General features: G+C 38.6%; 1 protein-coding gene across 2 annotated transcripts in view; it reads left to right on the top strand.

Moving 5' to 3' along the window:
* Nucleotides 1-24,676, top strand: part of LOC136857904 (probable ATP-dependent RNA helicase DHX34) — a 330,161-nt gene that overhangs the window by 159,736 nt on the left and 145,749 nt on the right. For both annotated transcript variants that reach the window (XM_067136960.2, XM_067136959.2), the window contains 2 exons: nt 276-490; nt 5,367-5,561. In XM_067136960.2, coding sequence (XP_066993061.2) covers nt 276-490; nt 5,367-5,561 — 410 coding nt within the window. The remainder of the gene's footprint in view (nt 1-275; nt 491-5,366; nt 5,562-24,676) is intronic.

Genomic DNA, 24,676 nt, shown 5'->3' with positions numbered 1-24,676 from the left:
GACTTGGCTGTGAACATGACATTCTCATTGTTTTCAATTTGGATAGTTGTTATTAGTAGGCTGTGTACCTGATCTTGTTACTCATTTATGTTTTTTATATTTTATTATGAAAGTTTACATTTGTTTATTAGTCTGTTGACAGTACAAGTGAAATGCCCTCAGTGTAGCTGTTTCTTGTTATAAATGTTGAGTGTTTATGAATTGGTACTCTTTCAATTCGTGATTATGAAATATGTAACCTATTGTTTGAAGAATAATCTAAATTCTTTTTATAGGGCGTACTGGACCTGGTGTCTGTTTCCGTCTGTACTCTGAAGAGGAATATTCTGCTATGGATCAGTATTCCACCCCAGAGATACAGAGAGTCCCTCTGGACTCCCTCCTTTTACAGATGGTTGCCATGGGTTTACCTGATGCCCGCAAATTCCCATTTATTGAAGCACCCCCTGCTGAGAGCATAGAAAATTCTATTCTTTCCCTGAAACAGCAGGTGAATATTTGTATGTTCTGTATTCTCTTATACTCATCAGATGTTGTTTTGATAGACTTATATTATTTCTTTGTTTGTTTTGTTTGTTGGTTTCTTCATTCATTCATTCATTCATTTAGAGTATGGCTTTTAGTGCCAAGGACTGACCGAGGACATGTTTGACTCATGTAGTGCTGGTCTTTCCATTTGACGCCCATGGGCGACGTACATGTCTGCCTGTGCTCCTGTCAAATATCACCAAGGGGTCTGGTCAAGGCTAGACTTCCCCATTCAACACACGAATCACCATCAACAGCGTCATATGCCTTCTGTACAAGTGCTACAGAGACATTTGGAATTGAATCCAGGCTTTTGGCACACAATCTAATGATTAGATATTGTATACCACCACTTCTCGTACCTTGCTGGCTGATGTCCTGATAGTGAAACGTTTTTTAACTAATGGGACTCAAACCGGTTAACTATGGTGTCAGACCCTATAGACTTTGATGCCTTAATAATACTGGCCACTTTGGTAATGGGAAATAGATTAATTGAACAGCATATTATTAGTTCTTGCATTTTTGGAATTGTTAGTTTTACATATTGTTATTCATGCATCTAGGAAGCAGAAGAAAGACACACCTACGAATATACATAATAGCACATCAGTGTGCAAAGAGGGAGCAGCAGAAAGAGATGTTGAGGACAAACATGAAAACACAAAAGAACAAGGACAATCTCCACATCTCCCTACAAATAGATGGGCTTTTTCCTCATCAATTCCAGTTCTTCTATACCCATTTCTTCTCAAACCCTATGAACTTGCTTCTACTTCCAAACTTCACCAGGAGGTCAGGCTTCAACACTGATTGAGGGGCTATTTTGATGGATTCTTGTTTGAGGTATGTAGCTCTTAGCGTGCATTCACGAGATAGTGGGTTTGAACCCCACTAAACAACAAGCATCATCATCATCATCATCTCTCTCTCTCTCTCTCTCTCTCTCTCCCTCTCTCATGCTGCCTGCTATCTGAAACAACAACATCATGTCTAAACTCGTGGCTGGAATTGCACAAAATTTTGCACAAACATCTCAGAGGGAACTGTCTCATAATTATGTTGTGTTAAAAAAAAAAAAAAAACTATTGGACCAGTTGAGTTAAAACTTCATATGGACATATTTCGGATGTTCTGTTGAAATACAGGTCTAGTCTGATTTTTCAAGTTACTAAACTCATGCTTGTGCTTCATCCACTAAAAAACAAAATACGCTAATAGGCAAATAGTAGGTTTTAGTAGTTCACAACTGGACACCAAAGTATACGGAGGTTGCTGTAGCTTGAAACCAATGATTTAGTACCTTAATAATCTGAATTTGCTAGCTTATACAATGGGTATACACAGAAGTCCCGGCATCTGAAACAATGATAGGGGTAGACTAAGGTATGAATATGAAAAGCAGATCAGAGCAGATCAGCCTGTCAGCAAAAGGTACTTTCTGCTGGTGTTGTAATAAAAGTACAGTGTAATCAAATAAGATTAGGGTGAATGGGCTGCAGTACCTATTAAGGAACTTGTCTATACTTAAGGAAAAGTGCCAGACTGAGTAGCTCTGGTGGTAAAGCACTGCCCTCCCAGGCTCCAGTTTGCTGATTCGATCCCAGCTCCGTCTAGTGGTATTTCAAGGACTCAAATATGTCAACCTTGTGCCAGTAGTTTTACGTGCACTTAAAAGAACTCTTGAAGGACAAAATTCCAGCACCTCAGCATCTCTGAAAATTGTAAAAGTAGTTAGTGATACCGGTACATAAAACTAATAATACATACATACATACATCATCATCATTATAGACTGTTATGCCTTTCAGCGTTCAGTCTGCAAGCCTCTGAGAATGTACTAAACGTCGCCACAATCCTCGATTTGCAACTAGTGTTGTGGCCTCATTTAGTTCTATACCTCTTATCTTTAAATCGTTAGAAACCGAGTCTAACCATCGTCGTCTTGGTCTCCCTCTACTTCTCTTACCCTCCATAACAGAGTCCATTATTCTCCTAGGTAACCTATTATCCTCCATTCGCCTCACATGACCCCACCACCGAAGCCAGTTTATGCGTACAGCTTCATCCATCGAGTTCATTCCTAAATTAGCCTTTATCTCCTCATTCCGAGTACCCTCCTGCCATTGTTCCCACCTGTTTGTACCAGCAGTCATTCTCGCTACTTTGATGTCTGTTACTTCTAACTTATGAATAAGATATCCTGAGTCCACCCAGCTTTCGCTCCCGTAAAGCCAAGTTGGTCTGAAAACAGACCAATGTAAAGATAGTTTCGTCTGGGAGCTGACTTCCTTCTTACAGAATACTGCTGATCGCAACTGCGAGCTCACTGCATTAGCTTTACTACACCTTGATTCAATCTCACTTACTATATTACCATCCTGGGAGAACACACAACCTAAATACTTGAAATTATCGACCTGTTCTAGCTTTGTATCACCAATCTGACATTCGATTCTGTTGAATTTCTTACCTACTGACATCAATTTAGTCTTCGAGAGGCTAATTTTCATACCATACTCATTGCACCTATTTTCAAGTTCCAAGATATTAGAGTGCAGGCTTTCGGCACAGTCTGCCATTAAGACCAAGTCGTCAGCATAGGCCAAACTGCTTACTACATTTCCACCTAACTGAATCCCTCCCTGCCATTTTATACCTTTCAGCAGATGATCCATGTAAAATACAAATAGCAAAGGTGAAAGATTACAGCCTTGTCTACCTCCTGTAAGTACCCTGAACCAAGAACTCATTCTACCATCAATTCTCACTGAAGCCCAATTGTCAACATAAATGCCTTTGATTGATTTTAATAATCTACCTTTAATTCCATAGTCCCCCAGTATGGCGAACATCTTTTCCCTCGGTACCCTGTCATATGCTTTCTCTAGATCTACGAAACATAAACACAACTGCCTATTCCTCTCGTAGCATTTTTCAATTACCTGGCGCATACTGAAAATCTGATCCTGACAGCCTCTCTGTGGTCTGAAACCACACTGGTTTTCATCCAACTTCCTCTCAACGACTGATCGCACTCTCCCTTCCAGGATGCCAGTGAATACTTTGCCTGGTATACTAATCAATTTCTGTACAACATATTCAGGGTCTCCTATAACTAACATTATTATTATTATTATTATTATTATTATTATTATTATTATTATTATTATTATTATTATTATTATTATTATTATTATTATTATTATTATTATTATTATTATTATTATTATTATTATTATTTATCAGTAATGAAGATATACTGAATCAAATTTGTGAGAGGAGATCGATTTGGCTAAATTTGACGAGAAGAAGAGAGTGAATGATAGGACACATCTTATGACACCCAGGACTTGTTCAGTTGGTTTTTGAAGGAAGTGTAGGCAGTAAGAACGATAGGGGTGGACCAAGGTATGAATATGACCAGCAGGTCAGAGCAGATGTAGGATGCAATAGTTAAATTACGTAGAAATGAATAGGTTAGCGCATGATAGGCTGCCATGTATTTAACCAGTCTATGGATTGATGACTCAAACAACAACAACAACAACAACAGCAACAACAAGAACATTGAAAATGTAAACCTACAACCCGCTTTTCCAGTCAATGACCGGGTCAGGTATGGGATGAATGAAACCCCCAACTTGCGGCGAGGATAGGAATTGTGCCGGCTGCCGAGGCCTGTCGCACTCCTCTGGGGCAATGATTAATGACTGACAGATGGAATGAAATGATAGTGGAGAGTTTTGCTGGAATGAAAGATGACAGGGAAAACCGGAGTACCCGGAGAGAAACCTGTCCCGCCTCTGCTTTGTCCAGCACAGATCTCACATGGAGTGACCCGGATTTGAACCACAGTATCCAGCGGTGAGAGGCTGCTGCCTGAGCCACGGAGGTTACAACAAGAGCATTATTATTTATAATTTATTAATAATTTTATTGTTAATCTTTTATTATTATTATTATTATTATTATTATTATTATTATTATTATTATTATTATTATTATTATTATTATTAATCCTGCCTGCTGTCATTTTTTGATTGATACAGTACTTTTGTATCCATCTCTTGGCACAAGCCAGAGTAAAGTGTAGCTTCCATCAAAGTCCCAGTCAACATCCATGGCTGTGACTATATGGAATTTGCTGGGATATGGGTAGTGCTGAGTAAATGACATTCAGAGCATGACTAGAGCATCCTAGTGTTATGAAAGGTGCTGCTCATAGGGTCAGCCGTGCTGCAATAGTACTTTCTGACCCAGTGAGGAAAGCAATGGCAAACTACCTCACTCCTCATCTTGCCTAGTACACCTCATTTTGGTGCTGCCATTGGTTTTTGGGGTTTCCTTATAACCGCATAACCTTTGGTGGTGCTATTTGAGGATGCAACCAGCCTCTGGGCTGGTGACCTAGCAGATATTGTTGTTATTATTATTATTATTATTATTATTATTATTATTATTATTATTATTATTATTAATATAATAATAATGTTATTTGCTTTACGTCCCACTAACTACCTTTACGATCTTCGGAGACGCCGAGGTGCCGGAATTTAGTACCGCAGGAGTTCTTTTACTTGCCAGTAAATCTACCGATATGAGGCTGTCGTATTTAAGCACCTTCAAATACCACCGGATTGAGCCAGGATAATCGAACCTGCCAAGTTGGGGTTAGAAGGCCAGCGCCTTAACCGTCTGAGCCACTCAGCCTGGCATTATTATTATTATTATTATTATTATTATTATTATTATTATTATTATTATTATTATTATTCATTGAATTTGAGTACTTTTCACAAGTATTGACATTGCCTGTTTATGTGTGTTTATCTCAGGGAGCACTGGGTGAAAATGAGAAATTAACCACCATTGGTCGCATGCTGTCCTGTCTACCTGTGGACATAGCATTGGGGAAGATTCTCATCATGGGCTCACTGTTCCATCAAGTTGAACCAGTGTTGTCCCTAGCAGCTGCGCTGAGTGTGCAGACACCCTTCACAAATCGAGCCTATCGAGATCCAGATTGTGAGGTATGGCCTTATTTTAAAAGCTGTTAACAAAATAGCATTCAGTGAACTCTTTTAGATCCAAACACTGGTTTTGAAAATACATGGTAGTTATGTCCGATAACTATACAATTTTTTCAACATTGGCAGTGAATTCTTGGTCCTCTCTAAAGTGTTGATGCCATTAGCATTACAAAAGTTCCCAACTGTGTTTTTCCTAAATTCTCACAAGATTTAATATTGTATTAGCGCGAATATAAGGTAGCTTCATATATAACATAACCGTGGTTTTCTGGAAGGTATTTACAGTAAAATTTAAATAATGAATGTAATTATTGTACAACATATTCAAGGTCTCCTATAACTAACATAATGTAATAAGTCCTAAAGTAAATCTAAGAACAAAAGTTTTAAATATAGAATGTTTTGGTTTTCCTCAGTTTTATTATGGAACATTGATAGGCAATGAAATTTATCAGTGTAATATGCTATTAGGCATTTTGTAATAGTAGTGAGGGGCTATAAATACAGTCCCAAATGCTGCATCATTTGTTTATACTACCCCAAACTTGCCTTAAATTCAGTTACCAGAACTCTTTAACCATGTCTCATACTTGCATGACTTATTGGATAACTCCAGTTTCATTTATCTTGCTCAAATCCAGTAACATGGCTTGTCAATTTTGTTAAATTTTCCTGTTCTTGATCCTCTGAATGCTTTCCTTTATATGCCAGCATTTTAAAACTTTTTTTCGCCTTTCTGCCATTGTCATATGTTACACTCAGAAACACTAAACTTTTTCATAGCTTGTACAATATTAGTACGCTCTGCTTTGTATAAAAAACACAGTTTGAAGTTAATATCATAACTTTTCTCTACTTAATTTCACATGATCCACTACTCTTGAAAATATATGTTTCTTACCTTGCAGCACAAATACAACTAACAACAGAGAATTTCTTCTGCTGCTTGTGCTGCTGTTTTTCTGCTAATAGACAAAATTATTCTAATTATGGAAGGAGGGAATGGTAGGATGCATTTTTCACCTGTAATTTTAACTATATACTCGAGATTCATCGGGTGCACGAAGTCCCCAAATGTCTGGATTGCACTTTGTATTGTTGCTCCCCTTCTTTTAGAATCATCAGTATCATAATGGAGCAGATTTGGGAAGCAATTTAGTAATTTTTACTCATAATCATTTCAGTACTGGTATATGTAATTATTACTCATAATTCACTTCTGGAAATCAAATTGTAATTGTCACATTTTAGTAACCGTTACATTCTAGTAATCGATATACATCACACTGAGAAGTTGGCCTCTTTGGAGTCCCAGCACTCTCAAGGCTGTTCAGGATACGACACACACTCGTTCATTTACCCGTAGGTTGTTGTGATTACTGGTTCAGATTTTGATAAGCAGAATAAACGTGATGGCAAAGGGGTTAAAGACTTTCTTTTGCCCTATTTGTATAAATATTTTGAATTAGTTATGCTGAAAATAGTCTCTTTGCTAAAAAGCACAAAACGAAGTAATGTCTTTTTCCTTGCAAACTTTAGTATCATTCCATCCCCATGTGAAAAATTGTTAGTAAATTCATAAAGGCGCGTGTTCTTTGAAGTACAGTAATTAAAATTTTACTGATTACTTGTTGAAACAGTAAATTTAGTAGTAATTGAATCATATTTCTCAGGTAACTGTAATTGAACCCAAGTACTTTTATTTTGTACTTTTCCATGGTGAATGGTGTGGGTTACTGTAGTCACGTCCTAGTGTGTGAACCATGCGCAACGGCTGAGTGCCCTAGTAAGTGGTTCTGAGGGTCGGGATACCAGTTGCTATGGAATGGGAGTGGGCATCTCGGACATATTCTGAGTTGTGGCCCTCCTTGTGCTCAGGTGGCTAGGACTATACAATCCACCGATGGTCCCTAAACCGTTAGAAGAGAGATCCTCACTTGGACTATGTGTAAGTAGGGTAACATCCGTCTTCACGAATTTATCGAGCTCAGAACATTTTAAGCAAGCCTTGGACCTATAGGAGTAACAGATTCCAACTCTTATTTGACAGGTGAGGGACTCCTTGGAAACAACTTAGCGAACAAACTGGAATTCGGTGGTGTACCATACCCCTCCCTCGGTAATGATACAAGACGGAATACAAATAACACGACGGGAGATTCGAGGGCGTGGACTCCGATCAGGAGAGGCAGATAACAGCCTCGAACTGGATGGCGTTGATCACTAATAATTCATGACAAGGAAACGACTAACTACCAACAATGAAAAATCGAATAAAATTAAATGAGGGTTTATTTAAATAAAAAATGTAAATGCAAGACAATGAAGCCACCAAAGAAAATAATACATTGCAACATACGTGCTTTTGTCCTTCAGCTTAGTGGAAGCTAGTATCGTAAGCCTTCGAGCACAACATCCCATAAACATAGAGATAAACAATATCTTATGGCGTGCTCACTGCTTGATTGATATTTTCACAACATATTGAAACATCTTCAATAGAAAAAGATCCTCACGGATTTATTTTGGTCACTTCTTTCCGCGAAGTAGTTCACTTTATATTTACCAAACATTAATCAAGCCTCCATCATTATTACAGCATCAACAATGACCATCACAAGGATAAAAGATCACACAGCCTCTCAGAGTAGAGCGAACAAAAGGTTACAAGAAGACAATATAGGTATCGAGATGGCCGGGGATGGAGCATCTCAGTACCAAAGAGCACACAAAAGGCAAGGAAAATAAAGTGGGCGTGCGCATCACCGGAATTAAAATTGAACAAAAAAATGGCGGCCAACTGAACGAGCAAAACGGTCATATAACAGACCAAGATAAAATAATAAACACCGTACTCGAAGTGAAAACCAAGTACGCAGGAATTAATGAAAAGGAATGTAAATGCACTGACCAATACAACATCCTTTTAGCCCCTCGCACGCTCCCACACATACACACAAACATTCAGGCATTGTCGATATCGGGCAACAATAGGGTCAATAACCTCTTTTCAAAACAGATTCCAAACCCATGTAGTATGACTCACCTGGCCATAAGTAAACTCCCAAACACGACGTAGTAATGTGCACACTGCAAATATTTTATAAGCAAGACGATATGGACCCACGGCCCACATACGAGCCCACCAACGCACGCATTGGGTACGATTCATCGTCGTGCCGACACCCAGGGCATAGTTACTTTTGGTGGCAATAAAGAAGCATAATGTCGTGCACATAATGACAATTCTCGTAGAGACCCAGTTACCTCATCACCACCACCACCACCACAATAATGCCCTCAAGCACACATCCATTCATATCGCGGGGCAAAGACGTATATCAATCAGTCCCGATTACAAGGCACTTGGAATAGCCACAAGATAAACATAAAATAAGAGTGAAAACACAGCTCACATTACCTGCAGTTAAAGCTGATACATTAAAAATCTGAATATGAGTACAGGCAGAGTTTAAACCTTGCAAAAACCCATCGATAATTCAAAAATGCTACTCCGATTAGAGGCGACTCCATCTTTCTTTCTTGTCCTTCAGGTCATAACAACAACAAAGACATCAAGTCAAGGAGATAAAAGTCAAAGACTCGCGGAAGGAAGGACCATCCGTTTACAAAGCAGGGGCGCTGCCCTCTGCGGTACAGTTTGGGAAACAGTTAATAGTCAGTTAAGTGAAGTCAAACAAGAGCTAATACAAGCTCTTAGGAATCACAGAAAAACTCACATGTTATGAACATGCTAAACGAGCATGTTTCAGTGGAGAGCTATCAGTTTTAACGGAGCTTATTGAAGAAAGAAAGTAGAACTGGCTGAATCTGCAAAGAGGATGCAAAAAAGGGGAAGGTAGAGTGTGGAGTAGGGCTGTTCATCAGGAATACTATTGCACGCAACATAGTTTCTGTTGGGCACGTTAATGAGCGAATGATGTGAGCTTGCATCCGGGAGATAGTAGGTTCGAATCCCACTATCGGCAGCCCTGAAGATGGTTTTCCGTGGTTTCCCATTTTCACACCAGGCAAATGCTGGGGCTGTACCTTAATTAAGGCCACGGCCGCTTCCTTCCAACTCCTAGGCCTTTCCCATCCCATCGTCGCCATAAGACCTATCTGTGTCGGTGCGACGTAAAGCCTCTAGCAAGCAAGATTTTGCAGTTGGGGGAGTTAGGACAAGAAGGTAGGGGAAAAGGAAATGAACAGTGTTTCGGGTGATTCAGGTGCACACATAATTGATCCCAGGGAATCAGTGGACAGGTTTAAAAGGAAATCTTCTTGGTGGTGTCGCAAACAACCAAGCTCATGGGGAGCAGGAAAAAAAAAAATGTTGGTGACATTATGCTTGAGGAAGTGGGAAAGGTGGTAAATAAACTCCATTGTCATAAATCAGCAGGGATAGATGAAATTACACCTGAAATGGTGAAGTATAGTGGGAAGGCAGGGATGAAATGGCTTCATAGAGTAATAAGATTAGCATGTAGTGTTGGTAAGTTACTGTCAGATTGGACAAATGCAGTAATTACGTAGGTGGTTCGAAAAGTTCTTGGAATGTACTAGAATTAAGTATCTTACCTCGGTGGAACTGCTTTTATTTTTCAACATAATCTCCCTGTAGACTAATGCATTTGGTCCAGCGATGTTCCAATGCCTTGATCCCATCTCGAAAATGAGATTCCTCCAGGCCTGCAAAATACCTCTCCAATTCGGCTGTCAGTTCTTCCCTTGTAGAAAATCTCCATCCACTGAGGAAAATTTTCAGCTTGGGGAATAGATGAAAGTCTGATGGTGCCAAATCAGGTGAATAAGGTGGATGTAGCAACAATTCGTACCCCAGTTCATGAAGTTTTGCCATGGCAATAACACTTGTGTGCGGCGGAGCGTTGTCCTGATGAAAGATGACCTTTTTCCTTGCCCAACCAGGCCTTGTTTTGTGTATCTTTTCCTGTAGTTGGTCTAGGAGGTTTGCATAGTATTGCCCAGTAATTGTTTGTGCAGTAGGAAGATAATCTATCAGTTGAATGCCTTTTGCATCCCAGAAAACTGAGGCCATGACCTCTCCAGCCGAACGCACTGCCTTTGCTTTCTTTGGTGGTGGTGAATCATCATGTTTCCACTGCTTTGACTGCTGTTTTGTCTCTGGGGTATAGCAGTGGACCCAAGTTTCATCTGTAGTCACAAACCGGCGCAAAAAATCTTGTTGGTTGCACTGAAAACGGGCCAGACTTTGTTCGGACATTTCCAATCTGGTGCGTTTATTGTCCAATGTCAAGAGCCGCGGCACCCATCTTGCGGATAATTTTTTCATGCCCAATTCTTCGGTTAAAATATAATATACCTATTCAGAAGACATCCCTACAGCTTCATCAATCTCCCGCACTTTCAGTCGACGATCCTCCATGACCATTTTATGCACTTTTGCGATAAATTCTGGGGTCGTAACACTTTTTGGCTGTTCACTACGCGGATCATCATCCAAGCTCTCCCGACCAAATTTGAACTCGCTGGTCCACTTGGCAACAGTTGAAAATGAAGGAGCAGAGTCCCCCAGTGTGTTCTGAAAGTTGGCATGGATTTCCTTTGCTTTCATACCTTTCTTTACAAAGTATTTAATCACTGCTCGAATCTCAGTTTTTTCCATTGTCACAAATCACTACGCGGGAACAACAACAAGAGTCGTCACTACCACACTCCTGTAGCTAGAGCACTGACGCACCACGTGTTCACTCACAAAGGATGTGTGATTATTGCGCGGAACCTCGTTGCTCTACCACTGACATCTAGCAGTGATTCCGAGAACTTTTCAAACCGTCCCTGTACACCTGTCTATAAGCAAGGCAACTGGAAGGATTGCAACAACTATCAAGGTATCTCATTGATTAGTATAACAGGCAAAATATTTACTGACATCTTGGAAGGGAGGGTGTGATCAGTGGTTGAGAAGAAGTTGGATGAAAACCAGCGTGATTTCAGACCACAGATGGGCTGTCAGGATCAGATTTTCAATATGTGCCAGCTAATTGAAAAATGCTACAAGAGGAATAGACAGTTATGTTTATGTTTCGTAGATGTAGAGAAAGCATATGACAGGGTACCGAGGGAAGTGTTTTTCGCCTTACTGGGGGAGTATGGGATTAAGGGTGGATTATTAAAATCAATCAAAGGCATTTATGTCAACAATTGGGCTGCAGTGAGAGTTGATGGTAGAATGAATTCTTGGTTCAGGATGCTTTCAGGGGTTAGACAGGGCTGTAATCTTTCACCTTTGTTGTTTGTAGTTTACATGGATCATCTGCTAAAAGGTATAAAGTGGCAGGGAGGGATTCAGTTAGGTGGAAGTGTAGTAAGCAGTCTGGCTTATGGTGTCGACTTGGTCTTAATGGCAGATTTTGTGGAAAGCCTGCAGTCTAATATCTTGGAACTTGAAAGTAGGTGCAATGAGTATGGTATGAAAATTAGCTTTTCGAAGACTAAATTGATGTCACTAGGTAAGAAATTCAACAGAATTGAATGTCAGATTGGTGATACAAAGCTGGAACATGTAGATAATTTTAAGTATTTAGGTTGTGTGTTCTCCCAGGATGGTAATATAGTTAGTAAGATTGAATCGAGGTGCAGTAAAGGTAATGCAGTGAGCTCACAGTTGCAATCAACAGTATTCTTTATCAACAGTATTCTATAAGAAGGAAGTCAGCTCCCAGACGAAACTATCTTTACATCGGTTTGTTTTCAGATCAAATTTGATTTACGGCAGCAAAAGCTCGGTGTACTCCGGATATCTTATTCGTAAGTTAGAAGTAACAGCCATGAAAGTAATCTGAATGATTGCTGGTACAAGCAGGTGGGAACAATGGCAGGAGGGTACTCGGAATGAGTAGATAAAAGGAATGAACTTGATGGATGAAGCTGAACGCATAAACCGGCTTTGGTGGTGGGGTCGTATGAGGCGAATGGAAGAGGTGCTAGTTGCTTTACATCGCACTGACGCAGATAGGTCTTATGGCGACGATGGGACAGGGAAGGATGCGGCCGTGGCCTTAATTAAGGTGTGAAAATGGGAAACCACGGAAAACAATTTTCAGGGCTGCCGACAGTGAGGTTCAAACCTACTATCTCCCAAATACTGGATACTGGCTGCACTTAAGCGACTGCAGCTATCGAGCTCGGTGATTGGAAGAGGACTCTGTTATGGAGAGTAAGAGAAGTGGAGGGAAACCAAGACGACAACAGTTAGACTTAGTTTCTAACAATTTAAAGATAAGAGGTGTAGAACTTAACCTTTTCCAGTCCAACGTCGAGGTGACCTCGACATCATGGCTTATTGTAACCGGTCCAACGTCGAGCTCACCTCGATATTATGTTTCGTTCTACATGAGAAGTTATATATTGAAGTTCTTGGACCTGATTGTGGTCGATTGATATCCCTGGAGTTTCTAGAGCTAATTTTTGTGCACAAAAGAAATCGCTCTGTTATCTCCATGGATATAATACGAGATATATGTAGGCGTGTGTCATCATGGTTACACGCGGCCCGTCAGCTGTGTTTACAGTGAGTAGTGCTGCACACCTGTTGTACTAGGCATGTTTATCTGTGAAGGCGAATTGTCTCGGTTGAATATGCAATATAAAATCAGCAAATATGAATGAAGAAGAAATGTGTATGCATGTTTATTTAGACAGCAGTGACGATTATTTATTTGAATTAGACGAAGAGTTTAGAGAACTGTCAAGTGAAGATGTAGTGAAATCCAGGATTGCAAGTGAAACTTTAGCGACTGGACCTGTGTGTAAAAAACGCGGAATGATCCAAGACCATCATATGCTGTTTCCGAAGATTCTGAAGAGGAAGTTCCAGTGACTGCTACGAAAGCAAGAAGACACGCAAATGTAATGGGCCGAGATGGAGGAGGGGATAAAGCACACGGCAATGATGACACTTCTCAGGTCAGGGTTTGTAATTTTAGTAAAGTGATGCTGAACATACTGCCGCACATACAAATGGGAATGCAAACGGCAATAGTGTTTACCGGAATGTAACTTTTCGTGATAGTGAGCCACCTAGACTAAGTTATTCATCAGGTCAGAAAACTAGAGGACCGCAGGTTCTGCCTAACTGCATCACTCCACTTCAGTTTATTATGTTGTTCTTTCCTCCTGCACTGACGACGAAAATTATTATGGATACTAATTCCTATGCAATAGAATGTACAGTAATAATCATAATAATAATATAATTATAATTACTAATAAAAATTCTGAGTTTAATCTGACTGGGTAAAAATGTGCAAAATTAATTTGGACCAGACTGTTGGAACATGTGACAGAAAATTAGACTGCAAAGGGTTAATGAAGCCACAGCACTAGTTGCAAATAGAGGATTGTGGCGACATTTAGTCAATTCACAGGGGCTTGCAAACTGAACGCTGAAAGGCATAACGTTGTATAATGATGATGTATGTACAGTATGTGTGTGTGTACTTTTCCCGTCCCTGTAATGGAGTAAAGTTTTCTGCGAAAAAATTCAGAATTGGTAAAAGAAATCCATATTTTAAAAAAAAAGAGCCTAAAACAAAAGAGCAATGCTTGCTTGATAGGAAAACCGAAATAAACCCCATGGTGCAACAGCGCCAAAGGGCCTACCAAGCGACCACTGCTCAGTTGAAGGCCTGCAGATTACGAGGTGTCGTTTAGTTAACACAGCAAATCCTCTTGGCTGTTATTCTTGGCTCTCTAGACTGGGCCGCCATCTCACCATCAGATTGCTCCTCTATTGTACTCATGTAGAGCGAGTGGACTTCGTACTGTCCCCTTCAAAAGTGGTAATATTTTTATTAGAAAGGAAATGATTTATTTCATCAGCGTGTTGGGACATTATTTTAATCTACAAGAGGGTGAGATTCTGTATTTCGTGCCAGGGCGAGCCAGTCACTTCGCGAACAGGTTTTCCCGACCTACAGAGAACACGAGGGAGCAGCCTGGAATTCCTGTTATGTGGCCTTCAGACACATGTGTGCGTACCACGTGACCCGGCGAGCAAGCAGATCTCAATCGATCAATAAATGGAAAGTCAAGTGACGTAAAACTGGAGCAGCCAATAAAAGTGACAACCTTCACTGCAATTCAACAAATCCACCAATTAGAAGTAATTAAGAGACACACCTATGTCTTACGACAGGAAATTAGTGGTAATTCCAGAGGAAAATTTGGTAGAGGGTTTTATACTTCTGAACGCTAAATTTTAGCATTACTCTGACTGCGGCAACCGAAGAGATTGGACGTCGTTTGCTTCATCGGAAAACTTTACATTGGAGAAGGCATCGAGGACTGTATAAACAGCAATTCAGACACTCGACAAATTCACTACGATTAATTTAGGGTTATTCTAAGATAAGTGTCTTCAGCCAAACTATAAAGCATCGAGAGTGAGTCCTGGGCTATTTCTAAGACTTTTTGTTAGTTTCAGCTTTCTACAAGAACTTGAAAGAAGAAAGGTCCTGAGTTCGAGTTTACTGCAAGATGGATATCCAGTTCTACGAAGAATACTGCAAGTTCCTGTACATCGTCAACGCCTCCATGAGTCACTAAACATGTAAGGCATCGGACATGGGCGAAACTTCGTTCGACGGAAGGTGATGTGACCACGTGCTAGGTCATCAGCCACAATCCAGTTCACACCAGTCACATGAGTATTCTTTAAGAATTCAATTGCTTTCTATCTTTGTAAATAATTGTAAACGCAGCCTTACTTATTCCTTTGGATTTCTATTAGTTTTGCAGTAGTTTGATTTTTCATTCTTCTTTCATTGGTGAGAGGTAGTTAGAACCTTGGAATGAGTGTGTGTTTGCTCTATTAGTTAGAAATGTGTGTGAATCATCGAGAGAGACCTTAACTGTCCTAAGAATTTAGAAGACAGGAGAGATAAAAATTAAATGAACCCCGCGTTAATTTTGATTAGTTTGAAATAATTTGAAAATTATTTGAAACAAATTAGGACAGTGTTCTAGTGTTTTTTCTTCGTGTAGAATTTCATTCTACGATTGTACAACATGTTTATGGGTTCGAATTTATTTAGAGTCATCCGAATAACTTCACACGACAACTTTACGAATGAGATTACGCACGGTCAGGGATAATAATAATAATAATAATAATGAGTAAAAATAATTAAAGCTAATTACGGGCTAAAATGATTTAATAAGGTCATGAGTTTAATGCTAGTTTTTTTTGGAGAGTATTATCGTGTGCTCACTTTATGTAAGGTAAGCCTGGGACATGGCAAATTCTCCTGACGGAGTATCGACGAGTTATAGGTATATTTCTGCGCTATGAATTTGAATATGACTTGCAGATGGGCATTATATTTTGAGTAATAATTTATGCACCCATTAGAGTCAATTTTGGGAAGAGATGTGTCACTGGACATGATTTCTTCGAGCTTCAGTGCAGAATAATTGAGAGCCACGACATTATGATGAATAAATATAAATGCCGCAACTCATGTACCGTAAGCGCGTATCCTATTATTTGACCTGTGTTATATTATTCTACTCGCTAAATTAGGATGATTTCTGTTTAAAATACTCGTTGAACATCGTTGTATAGTTAATTTCTTTGTATAAGTGATAACCTTAATTCAATCACATTCTGAATTGATACCTGGGATGTGTGTGATAGTGTCATCTAGAGAATGATTTCCCTAATTCACAGTAAAATCCTAAAATTAATAATAATGGGTTAGTGTTCGTGTAAATAATGTTATAATAATGCCGTGTAACCCTGTGTGAATGTGTGATGTGAGATTTGATCCTAATCTGTGTTTTTTTTGAATATTTCATGTACGATTTTGTGAAGGTAATTTTCATTATGTGCGTCAAAGTTTTGACCGACTTGTATTATTTCGCGTGTCCGTAATTGGATCAATTTTGAATCTTTAGAAGATTTTATCGTAATTTAAGATAGATTAGGGCCTAATTTACTAACTCAAAGTGGATAAGAGAAGGCAACGTCCATGGACTGATGTCACGAGATTTAATTGTTAGATATTGTACAGTCACTTTCTGCATAAAATTTGAGCCAAAGTTAGAATGATAGATGTTCAAGTAAAATTTATTAAAAGAATTTTATTCAGTCAATAATTATATAAATGATATAATTGTGGAAAGGAAAGTCTAGGGAAGACTTGCTAATCATAAATTAATGAATTAAATAATTTTTAATAATTTAAATAAGGAGAAGAAAATAATCATTTTCTTGGAAAATAATTAAAACCCAGAGGGAAGATTTTAATTTTAATTATCGTAGGAGAAGGATATCAGATATTATTTTGTTTTCAGTCAATTTTTCAGTAAGTTAATGATTTTTATATTTATTATTGCAGAAAAGAACAATCATTGAAAATTTATTTGAGCGAGATCCCTCACGAATGAAAGCACGAGGAGAAGATGTTATTCAAGAATTCAACCCAGATTTTGTTAATTTACTTGTTTCCTTTAAAAGAGTGTTAGTTTAATAAATGTGAAAACCTAATTTAGTCTCCTTTCATTTGTCGCTAGTCCTTTATCTATCCCTGCCTTTAAAATTTTCTGCGCAGCCGATAGCAAACGGTCCACGACTGAGACCCTCGCTCTCCGGCGAGCTGAGCCCGGCATGAAGGGGGCAGGTATAGATTTGGCGGCCAACGTGGTTAGGCCCGATTTATTGGCTGTACCAATAAAAGGACTCGATCTTGTAGTCCAGAATTTGGACAAAAACAAGATGCGGCGACAAATAAAATTTTTTTCCAGGTTATTTTTGAAACATTTATTAGCCCAAAATTTTGTGGCGAACTACACTCAGGTTAAGTTTAGGAAGGGCCTTGTTGTTTAGTTATAAACAAAATCTGGAGGATAGTTGTCAAAATTTTTCTTTTAGCGGCTATTTTCCGCATAATTTGGACTTAGGCTGTAGGATTGTATTTTGCGACGTTAATCTTCTCTGAAGGCTGTGACATCAATCCACTTGTGACTGATGAATTGGATTCTGGTATGTGGCCATCGAACTTAGTCCGCCCATGTCTGAATTGCCGTTTATCTCAAAGAAAAATGAGTACTGTAACAATGGAGGATTTACGTAGACTCCTAGACGGAGTAGTGATAGACTTACAGAATAACTTAAAACGGGACATGAATGAAAACCAAACTAAACTAGAGCAGAATCTTAATGAATTGTTAGTGCTTAAACTTAGTGAAAATAATGTATCATTAGAACAGAAACTTAGTGAAAATCTAGAGAAAAAACTTAGTGAAAATAATGATTCATTAGAGTATAAACTTAGTGAAAATCTAGAGAAAAAACTTAATGAGAATAGTGAGTTAGTAAAACGGGAACTCAAAGGTACTATTGAGGAAATCCAAAGCAAGACAGAGGAAAATATCGAAAAGCTACACATGGACGTTAAATTATTTAATGGGAAGTTAGCTTCAGTTCAAAGCGAATTGGTATCTGTGAAACAAAATTTTTCAAATTTAAAGGGAGAAATCCAGGTCGGAATAGACAATGCCATGTCAGCTATGTCTAATGAATTTAGTGAAAGACTGGCTAAAGTACAAACTGGGATATTACAAGGATTAGGCAAATATAAGGACGAGGTGCAAGATAAATTTCAAGCGATTGAGGAGAAAATCGATGAGAATACACAGGACTTAACAGCAACCAAAACAGCATGGTCGAGGAAATTTACTCAAATTTTCGAAACTGTGAAACAGGTAGAAAAGGGCGTTATTGCTGAAATAAAAGTAGCTCAAGTCACCAACTCAGAGCGACTTGAATATTTTTACGAAACGATTGAGGAAACACAACAGAGTTTGCAAACTATGAAAACCTCAATAGATAAAGAAATAGGAGAGGTCAAAGCTAGTTCAGAATCTTATAAACAAGAACTACAGAATGGAATTCAGGAACTCACTAAAGAATTACAATTGCTTAAATTGCAAGGCGAAAGTCATAATATTGTAACCAATACATTGTTAGAGCGGCAAAGTAATTTAGAAAGGAAGGTATCCGGAGAGATTTTATCTTCAACTCCGAAGCAGGACGACCAAATGAATGCCCATAACAACGTAAATGTTACCAATCCAGCTCAAGGATATAACAGCGGAGGAGTGAGTCAACTTAATACGTCAGGTCAAACGCAAATAGTAAATATAATTCGAATGCAGGAGGACCATCCAAAAAACTTTAATAACGTAAAAGGGGTAACTCCCAGGAGTTTTATTAATGAATTACAAGAATATTTTCGGGACAACAAAATACCAGAAGAGCGCCAACTGCGAGTAACGGAAAGATATTTGGAGAATTCTGTATTGACATGGTTCACAGCGTTCCGATACTCATTCGACAATTTCGAAGGATTTAAGAGGGCTTTCCTAGAAAAATATTGGAACACGGATATTCAACATAATCTCAAGACAGAGTTGTACGCTAAGAGGTATGCCTTATCCACGCCAACACGATTTTCAGAATTTTTCTCCAGTCAGCTACGTAAGCTACGAGAGCTAGACACACCGCCATCGGAAGCTGAATTAATAAAGGTCATTACCAGGCAACTTCCAGCAGAGACGCAACGAATCATGATTGCCTCAAATGTACAAACTGCGATTCAAGCTGAAGCCATATTGAGACAGCTCGACATGACATCCAGAGAACCACAGAGGCGAAATTCCGGCCAAGAACAGCAAGTTTTCCAAACCAATGTTACCAGATCTGAAGAAAGGAACATTGCTAACCAAGGGAGAAATTGGGGTAGAAATATCGAAGGAAGACAACCCAGAGACCGATCTCCGAGACCAGGACGCCGAGATGACGAAGAATGGAATTATTCCAGACGTAATGTCCGAAGAAGACCATATGAAAACAATAGGGACAGATGGAGAAGAGAACCAGAGAATAGAAGACCTGAGAGACGGAAAAGAAACTGGAGAGAGGAAGAAAGAGAGAAGTATTTGCGGGAACTCCAGCAGTCCAGTCAAGAACGTAAGAAATGGCATCGGGCTATACATGAGCAGGACGTCAACCCCGACATTGTTGGAGCGGAGAGTTTGGAGTACCAAAGAGCAAAACAAAGGGAAGAGAAAGAACATTCGGAAGATGATGGGTACAATCAAGGTGCCATCAAAAAAAAAAAACAACCCTTGAATTAGTAGGAGATAGTCTCGACGCTAACCCATATAGTAACAGTGAAACGCAAGAGTGGATTATTGTTCAAATTGATTCCTGGATGACAAGATCAGATGACCTACTCGAAGAAAATCTAGAGTCGAACACGAACTACCTAAAGACACTACCTATAATTTCGGCTAGAATATGTGGCGTAAAAGTAAAATGTTTAGTGGATACTGGATCTACAATTAGTGTCATTTCAACTTCTTTCCTAAACGATTTAAAGGACAGACATGATATCCCGATTATACCAGTATCTCACATTAAAATAAAAGGAATTATCCCGGATAAGACTGTGGCTTGCAAACTACAGACACTGTTGGATGTTGAAATTGGAAATACAAAATTTCAGAACGTATTCTTGGCTATGTCAAATATAAAATTTAACATCATTCTAGGAGTTGACTTTTTGACATCTTACCATGCCAATATTGACTTGAATTCCAACCAGATTCTTTTTCGATTGGATGAGACATGGGAATAACGCGTACAGAATCCAGAGTCTAGATAAAAATTATGAAGGTATTCATAACGCCCAGAATTTAAAAAGTTATTATTCTTCTAAACCTGTAGATGGTCATCATATCAATCTCATAATAGAAGAAGAAACACCGCCAGATACAGATGAAGATCCAACCTACCACCATGTTTCGACCCAAGTGAATCTACAAGATGAGATTTGTGAAGAATGCCGTGAATTACAAGAGAAGGTAATGGATCAACTTCGACGGCTTGGTGCTGCACTCGAGGCAGACAACGCGAGGCTTCGTGCTGGAACAAAACCCTAAATAGAAGTGACACATGATTACCACCTAAATTTTCAGGGAACATGTTAATTGGAGATTTCCTGTAATAATGATTCCATCTTCAGATCAAATCATTATTTAACCAAGGGAGAAATATGTCCCCTTCAAAAGTGGTAATATTTTTATTAGAAAGGAAATGATTTATTTCATCAGCGTGTTGGGACATTATTTTAATCTACAAGAGGGTGAGATTCTGTATTTCGTGCCAGGGCGAGCCAGTCACTTCGCGAACAGGTTTTCCCGACCTACAGAGAACACGAGGGAGCAGCCTGGAATTCCTGTTATGTGGCCTTCAGACACATGTGTGCGTACCACGTGACCCGGCGAGCAAGCAGATCTCAATCGATCAATAAATGGAAAGTCAAGTGACGTAAAACTGGAGCAGCCAATAAAAGTGACAACCTTCACTGCAATTCAACAAATCCACCAATTAGAAGTAATTAAGAGACACACCTATGTCTTACGACAGGAAATTAGTGGTAATTCCAGAGGAAAATTTGGTAGAGGGTTTTATACTTCTGAACGCTAAATTTTAGCATTACTCTGACTGCGGCAACCGAAGAGATTGGACGTCGTTTGCTTCATCGGAAAACTTTACATTGGAGAAGGCATCGAGGACTGTATAAACAGCAATTCAGACACTCGACAAATTCACTACGATTAATTTAGGGTTATTCTAAGATAAGTGTCTTCAGCCAAACTATAAAGCATCGAGAGTGAGTCCTGGGCTATTTCTAAGACTTTTTGTTAGTTTCAGCTTTCTACAAGAACTTGAAAGAAGAAAGGTCCTGAGTTCGAGTTTACTGCAAGATGGATATCCAGTTCTACGAAGAATACTGCAAGTTCCTGTACATCGTCAACGCCTCCATGAGTCACTAAACATGTAAGGCATCGGACATGGGCGAAACTTCGTTCGACGGAAGGTGATGTGACCACGTGCTAGGTCATCAGCCACAATCCAGTTCACACCAGTCACATGAGTATTCTTTAAGAATTCAATTGCTTTCTATCTTTGTAAATAATTGTAAACGCAGCCTTACTTATTCCTTTGGATTTCTATTAGTTTTGCAGTAGTTTGATTTTTCATTCTTCTTTCATTGGTGAGAGGTAGTTAGAACCTTGGAATGAGTGTGTGTTTGCTCTATTAGTTAGAAATGTGTGTGAATCATCGAGAGAGACCTTAACTGTCCTAAGAATTTAGAAGACAGGAGAGATAAAAATTAAATGAACCCCGCGTTAATTTTGATTAGTTTTGAAATAATTTGAAAATTATTTGAAACAAATTAGGACAGTGTTCTAGTGTTTTTTCTTCGTGTAGAATTTCATTCTACGATTGTACAACATGTTTATGGGTTCGAATTTATTTAGAGTCATCCGAATAACTTCACACGACAACTTTACGAATGAGATTACGCACGGTCAGGGATAATAATAATAATAATAATAATGAGTAAAAATAATTAAAGCTAATTACGGGCTAAAATGATTTAATAAGGTCATGAGTTTAATGCTAGTTTTTTTTGGAGAGTATTATCGTGTGCTCACTTTATGTAAGGTAAGCCTGGGACATGGCAAATTCTCCTGACGGAGTATCGACGAGTTATAGGTATATTTCTGCGCTATGAATTTGAATATGACTTGCAGATGGGCATTATATTTTGAGTAATAATTTATGCACCCATTAGAGTCAATTTTGGGAAGAGATGTGTCACTGGACATGATTTCTTCGAGCTTCAGTGCAGAATAATTGAGAGCCACGACATTATGATGAATAAATATAAATGCCGCAACTCATGTACCGTAAGCGCGTATCCTATTATTTGACCTGTGTTATATTATTCTACTCGCTAAATTAGGATGATTTCTGTTTAAAATACTCGTTGAACATCGTTGTATAGTTAATTTCTTTGTATAAGTGATAACCTTAATTCTATCACATTCTGAATTGATACCTGGGATGTGTGTGATAGTGTCATCTAGAGAATGATTTCCCTAATTCACAGTAAAATCCTAAAATTAATAATAATGGGTTAGTGTTCGTGTAAATAATGTTATAATAATGCCGTGTAACCCTGTGTGAATGTGTGATGTGAGATTTGATCCTAATCTGTGTTTTTTTTGAATATTTCATGTACGATTTTGTGAAGGTAATTTTCATTATGTGCGTCAAAGTTTTGACCGACTTGTATTATTTCGCGTGTCCGTAATTGGATCAATTTTGAATCTTTAGAAGATTTTATCGTAATTTAAGATAGATTAGGGCCTAATTTACTAACTCAAAGTGGATAAGAGAAGGCAACGTCCATGGACTGATGTCACGAGATTTAATTGTTAGATATTGTACAGTCACTTTCTGCATAAAATTTGAGCCAAAGTTAGAATGATAGATGTTCAAGTAAAATTTATTAAAAGAATTTTATTCAGTCAATAATTATATAAATGATATAATTGTGGAAAGGAAAGTCTAGGGAAGACTTGCTAATCATAAATTAATGAATTAAATAATTTTTAATAATTTAAATAAGGAGAAGAAAATAATCATTTTCTTGGAAAATAATTAAAACCTAGAGGGAAGATTTTAATTTTAATTATCATAGGAGAAGGATATCAGATATTATTTTGTTTTCAGTCAATTTTTCAGTAAGTTAATGATTTTTATATTTATTATTGCAGAAAAGAACAATCATTGAAAATTTATTTGAGCGAGATCCCTCACGAATGAAAGCACGAGGAGAAGATGTTATTCAAGAATTCAACCCAGATTTTGTTAATTTACTTGTTTCCTTTAAAAGAGTGTTAGTTTAATAAATGTGAAAACCTAATTTAGTCTCCTTTCATTTGTCGCTAGTCCTTTATCTATCCCTGCCTTTAAAATTTTCTGCGCAGCCGATAGCGAACGGTCCACGACTGAGACCCTCGCTCTCCGGCGAGCTGAGCCCGGCATGAAGGGGGCAGTACCAACCCTCAGATCCAGGTAAAAATCCCTGTCCTGCCTGGGAATCAAACCCAGGGCCTCCGGGTACGAGGCAAGCATGCTACCCCTACACTGCAAATGTTTATTTCTCTTTATAATATACCAAGGAAACGATGTAAGTAATACAACCAGCTACATTGAAAAAGAACACGAGATAGACAATGCAGAAAGGGTCCCTCTATTACGTCTTCAGAGTTTAATGCAGCACTACACAGTCTCCAGGAAGAGAAAGCACCCGGTCCGGATAACATTCCAGCAGAATATCTGAAACACTTGGGTGAGGATATGAAATGTTGCCTTTTTCAGCTGGTGTCAGATTACTATGAGAATGGCATAGATCCTCCTGACTGTAGTAAAACCAGAACTGCTGCAATACCAAAACAGAGGAATGTCAATGACTGTTCAGGTTATCGAACTATCACTCTCCTGTCTCATGCTTCAAAAATACTACTCAACATCATCAAGAATAGAATTAAGTTTGGATTTCGATCAGGGAGGGGTACTAGGGAAGCAATTCTAGCATTACGTTTAATTCTGGAGAGAAGACGTGAGAAGAATAGGAAAGTATACGTGACCTTCATTGACTTAGTGAAAGTTTTTGATCTAGTAGACTGGGAACAACTTTTCCTTACCATGAAAAAAGCAGGAGTTGATTGGAAGGATAGACGCCTCGTACTAAATTTATACAGATTGCAGAACACTGATTTAGAAGTCAATGGGACAAAGAAAAATGCCAAAATAAGAAGAAGAGTAAGGCAAGCATGTCCACTCTCTCATTCTCTCTTCAATATGTTCATCGAAGAAGCCATTGCAGTCATGAAGGACAACTGGGATCAAAATTTATGGTAAACAAGTACACTCTGTAAGATTTGCTGATGATATTGCCATACTAGCAGAAACAGGCAAAAGAATGCAGAGAATGATCAACATATTAGCAGAAACTTTAGGCAAGTAGAACCTCAAAATTAATACAAGGAAAAAAAAAAAAGAAAAAAAAAAAAAGTGACAATATGTAAATACAAGTAAACACCTATAACACACTCAAAATTGGCCCTGATAAAATTGAACAGGTGAAACAGTTTTGCTACGTAGGGATCCTGATCATGAGTGATAACAGGAGCATATCAGAAGT

Source organism: Anabrus simplex, chromosome 1 (genome assembly GCF_040414725.1).
Source record: "Anabrus simplex isolate iqAnaSimp1 chromosome 1, ASM4041472v1, whole genome shotgun sequence".
Taxonomy (NCBI): domain Eukaryota; kingdom Metazoa; phylum Arthropoda; class Insecta; order Orthoptera; family Tettigoniidae; genus Anabrus; species Anabrus simplex.
This window is presented reverse-complemented; position numbering and strand designations above follow the sequence as displayed.